Genomic DNA, 12,666 nt, shown 5'->3' with positions numbered 1-12,666 from the left:
GGCTTGTGTGAGCTGATCCTCCGTTGAGCCTATACGCTTGCTTCCTGGCTCTTTCATAGCCTTTTTAGAGCCCTTCACTTATTCACATAACAAAAACTTAGCCATTTCAAACTAAACAAGTTAGTGGCATATAGTACACTTACAATGCTGTGCAACCACCACTATGATCCAGTTTCAGAATATTTTCATCACCCCCAAAGGAAACCATCTACACATTAAGTAGTCACTCCCTATTGCCCCTCCCCCAGCCCCTGGCAACCACCAACCTACTTTCTGTGTCCCTGGACTTATCTGTTCTGGACATTTCATATGTATAGAATCATTGTGTGGAATATTGAATGGAATCATGTATAATATATGACCTGTGTGTCTAGTTTCTTTTATATAATACAATATTTTTGAGGTTCCTTTGTGTGGTGACAGTACTGTATTAGAAATTCATGCCTTTCTATGTTTGAGTAATATTCTATTGTATGGATATAGCACATTCATCTGATGGTAGACATTTGGATTGTTTCCATTTTTTGGCTATTATGACTAGTGCATGCACGTATGTGTATTTGCTTGAGTACCTGTTTTCAATTCTTTTGGATATATACCTAGGAGTGGAATTGCTGGGTCATATAGTATTTCTATGTTTAATGTTTCAAAGAATTGCCAGACTGTTTTCTTCCCTTTTCTCTCGTGTTTCTATAATACAATATATTCAAGAAAATTTCTACTGTAGTACAGGTATAAGATACCTTTAGTTATAACAGGCTGTATATGTATCTGACGGCAGGGATTAGGTCTTATTTATTTGTGAATCTCCAATACCCGGGACAGGGCTGCACAGAGAAGGTACGCAAAAAATGTTTGTAGAATTGGATTGACTATAGAGGGATTATATGCAGTTTTATCCTTGAGGAAGATGTGGTGTATGTGGTAAGGCTGTGAATATAAGTGATGGGCTAAGTGGAGATAGGGGGTGGGTGAAGTGAAGAAGACCCTCCCTACTCCTTTGGACAAAGGGAAAGGAAGACCAGTGTGGTAGAACTAGTTATCCATAGACCTGGCTTCTATTGCTGGTTTGCCTTTAACTAACTCATTATAATTTTATGAGAAGTTCAATTCTCCTCTTTGTCAAATGAAAAGATTGAATATTTTAGTGATATTCCATTTCTGGTGTTTGTTTTAAGCAACGGGAACTGTTTTATTCATATGAACTCACTGGTGGAAGCCCAGTATGCCTTGGTGGGGGGAAGGGCAGAGTGCAGAGCAGGGCACAGACCAGAATGCGGGGCAGCCCCTATCCCTGCAGCCCCAAGACCTTGGCAGGACCCTGAGACTCAAGGTCCCAGCACATTCAGTAGCTCTGAGAGACCTCTGTTCTAGAAAGGTCAAGGAAGCATTAATGCACACAAGTACATATTATTCTGCAAAAAAAGAATTTTTTCCAAACAATAGAGGGGAGCTTAAGGATTGAGACAGCAGCTTCAATGGGAAAAGAACAAAAGATCTGATGAAAAATTACAGTGAGTAGTACATTTGGTTAAAAGGGGGTCCCCAACCTCCTTCTCACCTCCTCATACTTAAAAAGAAAAGATGTTGCAGGTTGACTTCATGAGCAGAATTGTCAAACATTTGTACTCTCCTAACTGAATGGATTCCTGCTCCATGAGAGCACTTCCTCTGCAAATGTCCTGCCTGGTGTCATAGCTGAACGTGTCGCTGGGCAGGCCTGCTCTGGTCCTTACTTTCTGGGTTTCGTTTTTTTTCTCTCTCTCTCTCTCCTGGCAAAATGTTTTGAAAACATGACATTTACACTCCACCCTCATGTTATCTGTTCTCTCTAGTTCTTTGCTTTTGAACTAGCCTTGAACATTGTGAGGGTTAGCTGAGGCCCCCAGACCACTTCCTGGCATGCTTATGGCATCAACAGGTCATAACCTCTCTCTCCACCGGATTGCTGCTGATGCTTGGCTTGCTTTGGTCTTGTTCAATTTTTTATTTCTGCTGAAGCTCATTTTTAGGCAACACTTCTGCAAATATACTGCCTGAACCTCAAAATCTCTTCTATTTATTCAGGTTGAGGCACAGAAGTCATTCAGGCACTGAGACCGAAGTTGGTTTACACGGATGTCTGAATTAGCCCCCAAACCATGTTGTTTTTATTGTGAATATCCCTACGTGTCAACATAGAAACACAGTTCAAGCAGTGTAACCACAAACAGTATTCACATTCCACTATTAACCCTCTTGTTCATTTTTTTTTTTTTCTTTTTTTTGTGAGGCTCTTCTGGAAATTCTACAACTTCTTTTAAAACAGATTTTCTGGACAATGACTGCCCCTTTTGGTGGTAGAGCCCTATTATAAAAATAGAAAGGAAATTCATTTTCAATATCCCTCTCATTTTACTTGCTTAACAGTTGCTTTCACTCCAAAATGGGCATGAACGTAAACACTGCAGTATTTTCACCATTTCTTTAAATGCTTTTTAAGAAAGGGAACTTACAGTTTTCCGGAGGATACCTGTATGACGTTAATCCCTCTTGCTCCACCATGATGCTGTGGGACTAGTGGAGGATTGGATGCCGTAATCCTTTAAATATCACTTCAAAAATGATTTAGAAAAGCTAAAGTCTGTCTTGTAAGCCCCAGAACTTGTCTCAGATCTTGCCTCGATCAACTTCCAAAGTATAATGCAACGTGATTATGTTCCTCTGGGGAAACCTGTGAAACAGGTCTTTGAGCTCCATTGGATGTGTCAGAGTTTTAATTGATTGTTTACCATGTGTCTGCCCCCCCCCAATAGCAGTGCTAAGGACAGGACGTGTTTTATGGGAACAGTCACCCAGAGCTTAATTTGTTGTTGGGTAGTAGACAAGACTATTTCCCAATGAAATTAAATCTGTTTCGTGCCCTGAGAGTTTCTTCTTGATCAAGTGTGCTCTGCTGATTATTGAGAGTGCAAACCTTGATAGCCTCCAATTAGCACTGATGAGATTCCAGGGAAAACTTACTCCCTGTTCCTTGCCAGTTATAGAAAAACATTTTGGTTGAGAAGAGGTGTGCCACAGAACTCTGTTCCTTGAGTTCATTTACTTTTCTCTTGCTTCTTGGATCACAAGACAGGGGTGAACCACATGCCCTTATTACAAGCCATATAAAGTACCTCACATATATTATCTCATTTTGTCCTCATGATAACGTTGCAAAGAGGGCAGGCAAGTATCATTATGCCCATTTTACAGATAAGAAAACCGAGTCCCAAATAGCTTTGCAACTTACTTAAGGAACCACCAGTAATAAGCACCAAGCAAGGACCAGAAAGCAGATACTCTTTTTAGTAATTACCCTCTTTCTTGGACAGTAGCCAAGACTGCTCTACCTAGAGCTTACTGCAGTGGAATTTCTGCCCCCCAACACAATTCGTTTATTCATTCAATCAACAAACACTTGCAGTGAGTATGAATTTGGGGACTCAAAATTCAGATCTGCAAAACAAAGGTAGATTTATTTTTAAACTTCAAGTAAATTCTCCCTTGGGTCCTCATTCCTCCTGGCGGCAGAAACTTGTCAATTCTAGGTTTTCTCTGCCAGCTCAGGGAATTTCCCCCTCCTCCCTTTTCTTCTGTAGTTGTATATAAGTTCAGGCCATTGGAAGGTTTGTGTGAGTGTGTGACAGTGTGTGTGTTATGGAGATGGTAGACGCATAGGGCCTTCTGGGGTCTTGTTACTCTGATTGCTGTTGAAATGTGTGGCCCATCTGGTCTTCCAACATTTGGTAAATACTAGCATTTATTGCTATGTGATTTTTTAAAAACCCTGCTCTTGAGGCATCTGTAGAACTGCTGGCTTGCCTTCTTTCATCTAGCTTCTATGTCCTCCTTGTAAGTATGAGAGACACTTGGCTGCCCTCCTGAGCTACTCTGAGGATTTGGGGGGATTTCATAGGACTCTCTCAGGCCTCTTGGTGTAGCCTTGTCGTATGTCTTTTTTATTCGAAGCTTCTCCCTCCTACCCTATTGTGTGTGGGAGTGGGGAGAGGACACTGTCTCCCCACCTCCTCAGGTATCACCTGGTGTGAGGCACAGGTCTCCTCTACCCCTGGATCTACCAAACTAACCTGGGGTGTATCTCATTTCCCTGACTACACACATATCCCCTCACCCTGGCCTTACCCAAGGGAAGGAGGGAGGGTGGGGTGAGGGGCATAAACAGGGACATTCTCCATCATCCAAGTGTCTGCTCTGCTGTCCAATGCTCTCCTCTAGAGCAGGTAAATTTTACTTCCTCTGGGGCAAGGGGTGGGATGGGGGTGGGGAGGAAGGATTAGCACAGCAAGTGTTCATCCAAATCTATTATCTCTGCCAGGAGCTCAGCTTTTGAAGGTCAAAAGTTATGAGTTAACTATTTTCATTCTCTCTTCCTTGAAGCAGTAAAGGTGGAATGTCTTAGCTGTCTAGGCTGGGGGGTGAGCAATGGGGTACACATAACTCTGTGTGTGTGAGTGTGTGTGTGTGTGTGTGTGTGTGTGTGTGTGTGTGTGTGTGAGAGAGAGAGAGAGAGAGAGAGAGAGAGAGAAGCTGTTAATGCCTCATAATATTACCCTGAGTTTGGTCATTTTTGCCTAACATGTTCCAGATTCTCTGCCAGATGGGAAATATAGAGGTGAGCAGACTATATCCCTTGCCTAAGATGTTTACAGCCTAGTGAGAAAGGCAGAGACAAGGAGGTTGGCCCTAAGGCGAGATGCAGGCTGAGAGTGGTGTGCACTGTTTAAACCAGTGTAGTGTGCTGGCTGATTGGAAAGATGTATAAGGTGCCACTTGTACCCTTTCCCGAAGACCCAAGCAAAGACTTTACAATTCTACAGTTTCCCTGTTATCCAAACTATTTGGTGCTCACCACTTTGGGTAACTGATCTGAACTAAGATTTAAGTGGAAAGCAAAAGGAAAATTAATAGTAAAACAATTATAATTTTGTATCTATGATCTCACAGGACCTTCTCCACCTCAGTGAGAGCTTGTAGGGTTATCTCCACGTGGCCCATATAGAGCCAGGGTTACTTAATAGCATCTCCTAGGTACCACTGCAAGCTGAGAAACATTAATTTGGCATTATGAAATAATCTGAAGCTGGACCCAGCTTCTGGTTCTGGTGGGCGTCTGTCTGTTGGCTGTTGTGCTACGTGTCTTTGGCTTGTGAGCAGACGGTGGGCAGGCATCATGGATCAGGTAATGCAGTTCGTTGAGCCAAGTTGGCAGTTTGTGAAGGACTCAATTCGGCTGATTAAAAGATGCACCAAACCTGATAGAAAAGAATTCCAGAAGATTGCCATGGCAACAGCAATAGGATTTGCTATAATGGGATTCACTGGCTTTTTTGTGAAATTGATCCATATTCCTATTAACATCATTGTTGGTGGCTGAATACCTTTTAAGAAAAGTGTTTTTCATCTTGGGGATTGGTGAACAAGTAAGGATTTGAGACGCTCATGGAGTAACAATTTGCCTGTATGTTTTGTGTTTTTCTTTCATTTTTTTTCTTCCAAGATGTTTTCTATTTGTAAATTAAAATAATTTCAAAATTTATAAAAAGCAGTAATTTCAACTTTTACTTCTGTTTCTCAAAAAAGCCTAAAAGAGAGTATGTTCATTACATAGAGCAAATTCCCTCCTCTTCTTTCATCTTCTCTTTTCTCCTTCTCTCTCTTCCTCTTCCCTTCCTATTTGTCCTATCTATCTGTCTGTCTATCTATCTATCTATCCATCCATCCATCTATTCATCTATCATCATCTATCATTCATTCATCTGTCTCATGGCCAGCTTTGCTCTTTTCCCAGTCCAAATCCCCACCCCAGATCTCTCAAACTGAGCTGGCATAGTCTTTTGGAAAAAAAAAATAAACATTTTCAACCATTTCCTGTTTTAGTTTCCTCTCTTTCTCTTTCTCCTTTTCTTTTTCCTCTCCTTCCAGTCCAGTAGCAACCTGTCCTTTTAAATACAAATCTAAATATTACTTTAGCTACATATTATAGATCTAGAAAAAAGTCTGGTGAAGACAGAACCATCCTTAGCACGCTGGGGGTGGAGGTCGGGGTGGTGGGTTGATGGGAGAGGCAGAGGGAGAGCCAAGGAAGCAAAGACCGTTTTCCTCAGTGCGTGGAGAAGGTGATGTATTATTATTTGCAAGTCTATTTTTTTGATCCCTGTCAAACTCTTTTACAGATGGAGAAACTGAGGCCTGGAGAATAAAATAAGCTGCCCAAGGTCGCACAGCTGGTAAGTGACAGAGCTGTGGTTTAAATTCGGATCTTTGACATTAAGTGTTCTTCCTACTCATAAGTGGAGTAAATTCCCGGTTTCTCCCATAATTCAAATGAGAGGAAAATGCAAATAACAAAGATTCTCTCCCCACCCCTCAAAAGTAGTAATGGAGAGGACAGTTAATGGAAAAAAGATGCCAGGTCTAGCATGAGAACTATGGTTTGTTGGTTCTTTGATATGGAGATGGTAATGGCCACCCACTGCCAGAAGTGAGGCAAGAACCAGGAGAGGCAACAAGATGGAGGGAGCTGAAGGCCTTGTGAATTAACAGTATTGGAATTACATGGGTTCCGAAGTTTGTGTTTTAAGTGTCAGCCCCAGGGAAACCTGAGAGATCTGGGTTACTGCTGAAGAAAAGTATGTTACACAGTGAGAACAGAAAAACCCAGTACTGTTTCCTGATTACTGTATTGTATATTACATGGACCTTATAAAAAAATTAAAACATATAGCAGAAAGTGAGCAGCCCGTGTAATACCCCAACTCACACACCCATAAAAGTCATAAGAAAATCCTCATATTTTTTCTATACAAATACTAATATGGTGGTAAAATAGCAGAATATCATTCACAATCTGTATGAAATCTTGCAATCATATAGGTTCCTTTACCTTTACCCCTTTATGTTATAGGTATTGTGGTGATTACATCTACATACATTGAAAATGCCGTCAGACAACTCTGTCATTACTGCTTTAAACAGTCATACGTATTTTAAGGAGCTTAAGAGATGAAAATTAGTATACATTTACTCAGATTTTTACCATTTTTGTTGTTTTTCTTTCATTCTTAAAGTTCCAAGTTTCTCTCTGGTATCAGTTTCCTTTCGCCTAAAGAATTTCCTTTAGCATGTATTTTAGAATCTGTCTACTGGTTACAAATTCTCTTAGATTTCCTTCATTTGAGAATGTCTTTATTTCACCACCTTCATTCCTGTAAGATATTTTCACTGGATATAGACTTCTGGGTTGACACTTGTTTTCTTTCAGCACTTTTAAAGATGTTCAACTGTCTTCTGGACTCCATGGTTTATGATGAGAAATCAGTAGTCATTTGAATTATCTTTCCTCTAAAAATAATGTGTTGTTTTCCTCTAGACTCTTTCAAGATTTTAAAATATTTTTTTCTTGGTACTTAGTAGTTTTATTATGATGTGTCTGGGCATGGTTTTCTTTGACTTTATCTTGATTGGGCTTTACTGAGTTTCTTAGATCTGTAAATTGATGTCTTTCACCAAATTTGAGAAATTTGGGCCACTATTTCTTCAAATGTTTTTATGTACTAATATCTATTCTTCTGGGACTCCAATGGCATGAATGTTAAACATTTTGATCTTGTCCCACAGATCTCCATGGCTCTGTTCATTGTTTTTCAGTCTTTAGTCCCTCTATTATTCAGATTGGATAATTCCTATTCATCTGTTTTCAAGTTCACTGACTCTTACCTCTATCATCTCCATTCTGCTATTGAGTCCATCTAGTAAATCTTTTATTTCAGATTATATATTTTTCAGTTTTAAATGTCCCTTTTAATATAGTTTCTATTTCTCTGCTGAGAATGTTTATCTTTTCATTCATTTTAAGACTATTCTCCTTTATCTTATGGACCATCGTTATGATAACTACTTTAACATCTTTGCCTGATAATTCCAACATCTGGATCATCTAGGAGTTGGCATCTTTTGTCTTTTCCCTTGAAATTTTCTTCTTTTGTGTATGCTGGGTAATTTTGGATTGTATTCTGAACATTTAAAATATTATGTCATGAGACTCTGTGACCTATTAAAATCCTCTGGCAAATGTTGATATTTATGTTTCAGCAGACCTTATTAGGTTCAAACTGCAAAATCTGTATCCCCTTCTGTGGGTGACTTTTCCAATGATAGTTTTCAAACTGTTGCTATGGTGTTTTGGGTCTGTCCCATGTTTGTGCTGCTTAGGGGTTAATCTGAGACTTGAATGGTGGTTTACATCATAATTCAGTTCTCAAAGACTTTTCCATGGTGCTTTGTATCTGTCTTGTGCATTCACAGCTCAGAGTTAAGTCTGGGCCTTGTGTAGGTTTCCACACAGAATTAGAAAATTCCTTTTTCTGGCTCTTTCCTCTCCAGGATTCTTCTCTGTGATCTAGCCCATGGAGGATTCATGATCCTCTGCTCAGAAAGATGGGGTTTTACTTAAGGTTTTATCTGTCTGTATCCTTGCTGCTATAGCACCCCTCCATGACTGGGACCCACCCTCAGGGCAAAGAAGCAAGAGAAAAAAAGAGAAAAAGAAAACAGGGATTCCTCACATACTTTTGGGAGTGCAGGAGCCTCTTTCCCCAATTATCCTGGTCAGAGAAACAGAGTTCCTATTGGAGTTTCAGCTGCCTGCACTGCCACCACACAGTTCCATGACTGGGGCTTGTCTTCAGGTCAAACCTGGGGAGCTCATCCCTGGACAGGTTGCTGCTGCAATTGTTTACTTCCCTTCTTGTCTCTTCTGTTTACTTTTCAGAGTCCTCAGGTAGTTGCTTTTTATATCTTGTACATTGTTTTTAGTTGTAATTAGAGAGAGGTAGGCTATTGTGGGCTTTATCCATCTTGTGTGGCACCAGAAGTTCTTATAATCCTTTTAAAGTTTCATCTTTTTACTTTTAAATCTTTGCTCCTTCTGGAATTAATTTTGATGTAAGGAGTAATGTAGTACACTATTATTGTTGTTGTTATTATTATTATCCTAGGAAATCTTTGTTAGGTGAATAAATCAGGAGCCATAGTGGGAAGACCATGGGATTAGCAGTTGCATCGGTCTGGGTTGAAATGACTCCATCACTTACAAGTTCGTGACCTTGGGTATAACCTCCCTAATCTCAGCTTCCTCATCAGTACAGTAAGGATAATGAATAGTATCTGCTTCACAGAGTTGCTGTGAATATTAAATGAGATAATGCTAGTAAATTATTTTGCATGGGGTCTGGCACTTAGTAGGGGACTTAATAAATGTCAGTTATCGTGCTATGATGATGGTGATAATTATTGTTGTTATATGAGTAACAAGACAAAGTCATTACACTTGAGAGTGAGGTGCACTGAAGGCTTAGGGGGATGTTACTTAGTCACAGTACATATGTCAAATCACATAGAAAGCTGCTCTCTGTCCCAGAACATGTGTGAGGTCTGAATCAGTGACATGGATTTGAGTTTGTAGGATCAGGAAATGTGACCGGGAGATGGAGAATGTTGTAGGTAATACACTGATAACTCCCTCAGTTAATCATTGTAGACAAGGAAAATGAAGAATCCTAAAACACATTTTAGAAAATGGTGTTTTTCAAATTGGAATCAGAATCATCTGGTCTACTTGTTAAGATGCAGATTCTTGGGCCCCACTCCTGACCTAAGAAATTAGAACTGTGGGCAGGGCCTGGGAATATGCATTTAGCAGGCTCCCCAGGTAATTCTTTTTCTAAATAAATAAACAAACAAACAAATAATTAATTAATTAATTTATGGCTGTGTTGGGTCTTCGTTGCTGTGCACAGGCTTTCTCTAGTTGCAGCGAGCGGGGGCTACTCTTTGTTGCTGTGTGTGGGCTTCTCATTGCAGTGGCTTCTCTTGTTGAGGAACACGGGCTCTAGGCACGTGGGCTTCAGTAGTTGCAGCATGCGGGCTCAGTAGTTGTGGCTCATGGGCTCTAGAGTGCAGGCTCAGTAGTTGTGGCACATGGGCTTAGTTGCTCCGCGGCATGTGAGATCTTCCCAGACCAGGGCTTGAACCTGTGTCCCCTGCATTGGCAGGTGGATTCTTAACCACTGCGCCACCGGGGAAGTCCCAATGAAGATGTTTCTGGATGAGATTAACATTTGAATCAGTAGACTGAATAAAGCAGATTGCCCTCCCCAAAGTGGTGGGCATTATCTAATCTGCTGAAAGCCTGAACGGAACCAAAATGTGGAGTAAGGGAGAATTTGCTCTCTCTGCCTGACTCTCTTCAAACTGGGACATCTGTTTTCTCCTGCTTTGGGGCTCAAACTCAAACCAGAACTTACACCACTGGTTTTCCTGGTTCTCAGGCCTTCAGACTCAGATTAGAACCATACCATTGGCCCTCCTGGGTCCCCATCTTGTCAACTGCAGATCTTGGGGCTTCTCAGCCTCCACAATCGTATGAGCCAGTTCCTTATAATAGCTCTCCTTATATATGTATGTATATGTGCTTTTAACTATATGTACTTTTATATATATTTAAATATATATTTATATGTATGTAATATATTTTATATGCTGCACATATATTTATATATACTGTGTGTGTGTGTATATATATGTATTTATACACATATATATATGTAGTGTGTTTCTCTGGAGAGCCCTGCCTAATGCATCTTCCTCCCTAGTTCCTCTGTGTCTTCCTGGTCCATCACCTCCCTCCGTGCCCAAGTCCCTTGCTTTGTCCCCTCCGTCACAGCAACCTGGTTCTCAGTAATGCTCTCCCTGTCCTATCACTCACCAGCTTAGACTTCCATGACTCCCTGTGGCCTTCAGGAGGAAGTCCCAGCTTTCCTAGGCCGGCCCGGGGAGCTTTCTTACCAACCACTCCAGCCTCCGCTCCCATCACCTGCACTCACCCGTCCCTGACTCTCGGCCCTGATTTGCGGCAGCAGCTTAAACTGCTTATATTTCCTGCTTCATGTTTCCCTGCTGTCGCTCATGCTGCCCCTGCTGCCTGGGATGCCCTCACCCTCCAGACGTGTCTGGTTTACCTGCTAACTCCAGTTTATCCTTTACGACTCCACTCAGTCACCACCTCCTCCAGAATAGTCCCTGACACAACTTAGCCTGCATTAGCTGCTCCTCCTGTTGTTCCCAGGGTACTCCGTGTTTCCCTCTGTTGTTTCTCTTATCAGATGTGTTATAATTACCTCGCGTGTGTCTGTCTTCCTCATTGGGTTGTAAGCTCCTTACCTTATTTAACTTTGTACTCCTAGACCCTAAAATGTAACTGGTACTAAATATATGTTTGTTGAATGAACAAAACCAAGTTTTTGTAGAAGGGCCTCTTTAGTACCAGCTGTCAAACTCTTCTCATACCACCTACCCCAGTGGCTCAAATCCAAGTGGTTTCCACCTGGATCTCTGCTTATCACCTCTTTCTGCTGCTTTCATGGACCCCTGAACCTTGTACTTAGTTTGGACTTTGGCTTGTGGTGCTTATTTCCTGCCTCTGCATTCTCACTTTTACTGATCTTCTGGTTTGGACTTCTGTGTCTTACCCTTTCCAGTAAACCAATGATCTCCTGTCGTCTGGGGCTACTTGAACTACAAGACCCAGCCTTCTCCGTCTCATCCATCTTGTCACCTCAAACACCCCCCTACCCCTGTCATCTTCAAATTCCATGTTATACTTCCTAGACATTAAATATTATTATAAATTTTATTTTATAATAATACCATGAGAAAAATGTCCTTCATAGCAAAACAACAACAAATCTGTGCATTAATGTGGTTATGTGAGATTTACAAGGTGCTTTCACACAATTTATTTCATTAAATCCTCATAACAACCTCGTATAGTGGGTTATTATCCCCATTTTACAGATGAGGAAACTGAGGCTCAGAGTAGTTAAATGAACTGCTTGAGATCTCATAGCCAGAGACTGACAGAGCATGGACCTTAGATGAGATCCTTTGACTCCAGAGCTTTGAACTCTTTGGAGTTCACCATGGCATTAAAAGATGAGCTATAGCTGATGAAAACCAGATATATCTGATTGTAAGCTTGAAAACATGCCCTCTCCAAATCCATCTTCTATACTACTGTTAGCATAATTTAAAAAAACCTTAAATTCAGGTCAGATTTCTTCCCTATTACAATCCTTCAGTGGACCTTGGTTCCTCATCCAGTTACCTGGGGTTCTGTTGAACCCCTGACCTCAGTCTTACCCTATGTTTTAGCAACTCTACCAATTGCCTTGCTCTAAAGGCCAATGGTGGTCCATGCCTTGGTGTTCTTTGACCTAATTTCCCACCTATAGTGCATCTGCCTTTTGCCTGGCCAGTACCTCCTTCCTTTCTAGCTCAGGTATCACCTCTACTCTGGACTCAACAGCCCCACCCCCCCATCCTCACTCTCCCTACTACCTCCTTCATAGTGTCATGGAGTGAGTCACACGCTTTTGTTCCAACACCTCTAACCATTTGTGGTGTTGTTTTCATTATCTGTCTGCCTCCCTCTGAAGACCTTTATATTCCTTCAGGTTACAAATAAGGCCCAAGTTCTCTGTGTTTACAGACACAGCACTTAGCACAAGACCACCACAGAGTAAAAGATAGTGGATGTTTATAGAATGGATAGACAGATGGATAGTT

The 12,666-nt window shown here is 41.1% G+C and overlaps 1 protein-coding gene and 1 pseudogene across 3 annotated transcripts in view; one reads left to right on the top strand and one right to left on the bottom strand.

The window, feature by feature from the left end:
- The window catches only part of PTPN3 (protein tyrosine phosphatase non-receptor type 3), a 144,944-nt gene extending 142,178 nt beyond the window's left edge, over window positions 1-2,766 (bottom strand). Inside the window, exon 1 of one of the 2 annotated variants that reach the window (XM_082469130.1) lies at window positions 2,496-2,766. In XM_082469130.1, coding sequence (XP_082325256.1) covers window positions 2,496-2,544 — 49 coding nt within the window. In that variant the 5' untranslated portion in view covers window positions 2,545-2,766. The remainder of the gene's footprint in view (window positions 1-2,495) is intronic. The other variant, XM_082469135.1, reaches the window with a different exon arrangement.
- Window positions 2,767-4,550: 1,784 nt separating this feature from the next.
- Window positions 4,551-5,584, top strand: LOC309664188 (protein transport protein Sec61 subunit gamma pseudogene; annotated as a pseudogene). The gene has a single exon. The product of its transcript is annotated as a protein transport protein Sec61 subunit gamma pseudogene (transcript).
- The last annotated feature ends 7,082 nt before the right edge of the window (window positions 5,585-12,666 follow it).

This window comes from Balaenoptera physalus (genome assembly GCF_965194825.1).
Source record: "Balaenoptera physalus genome assembly, chromosome: 7".
NCBI lineage: Eukaryota > Metazoa > Chordata > Mammalia > Artiodactyla > Balaenopteridae > Balaenoptera > Balaenoptera physalus.
This window is presented reverse-complemented; position numbering and strand designations above follow the sequence as displayed.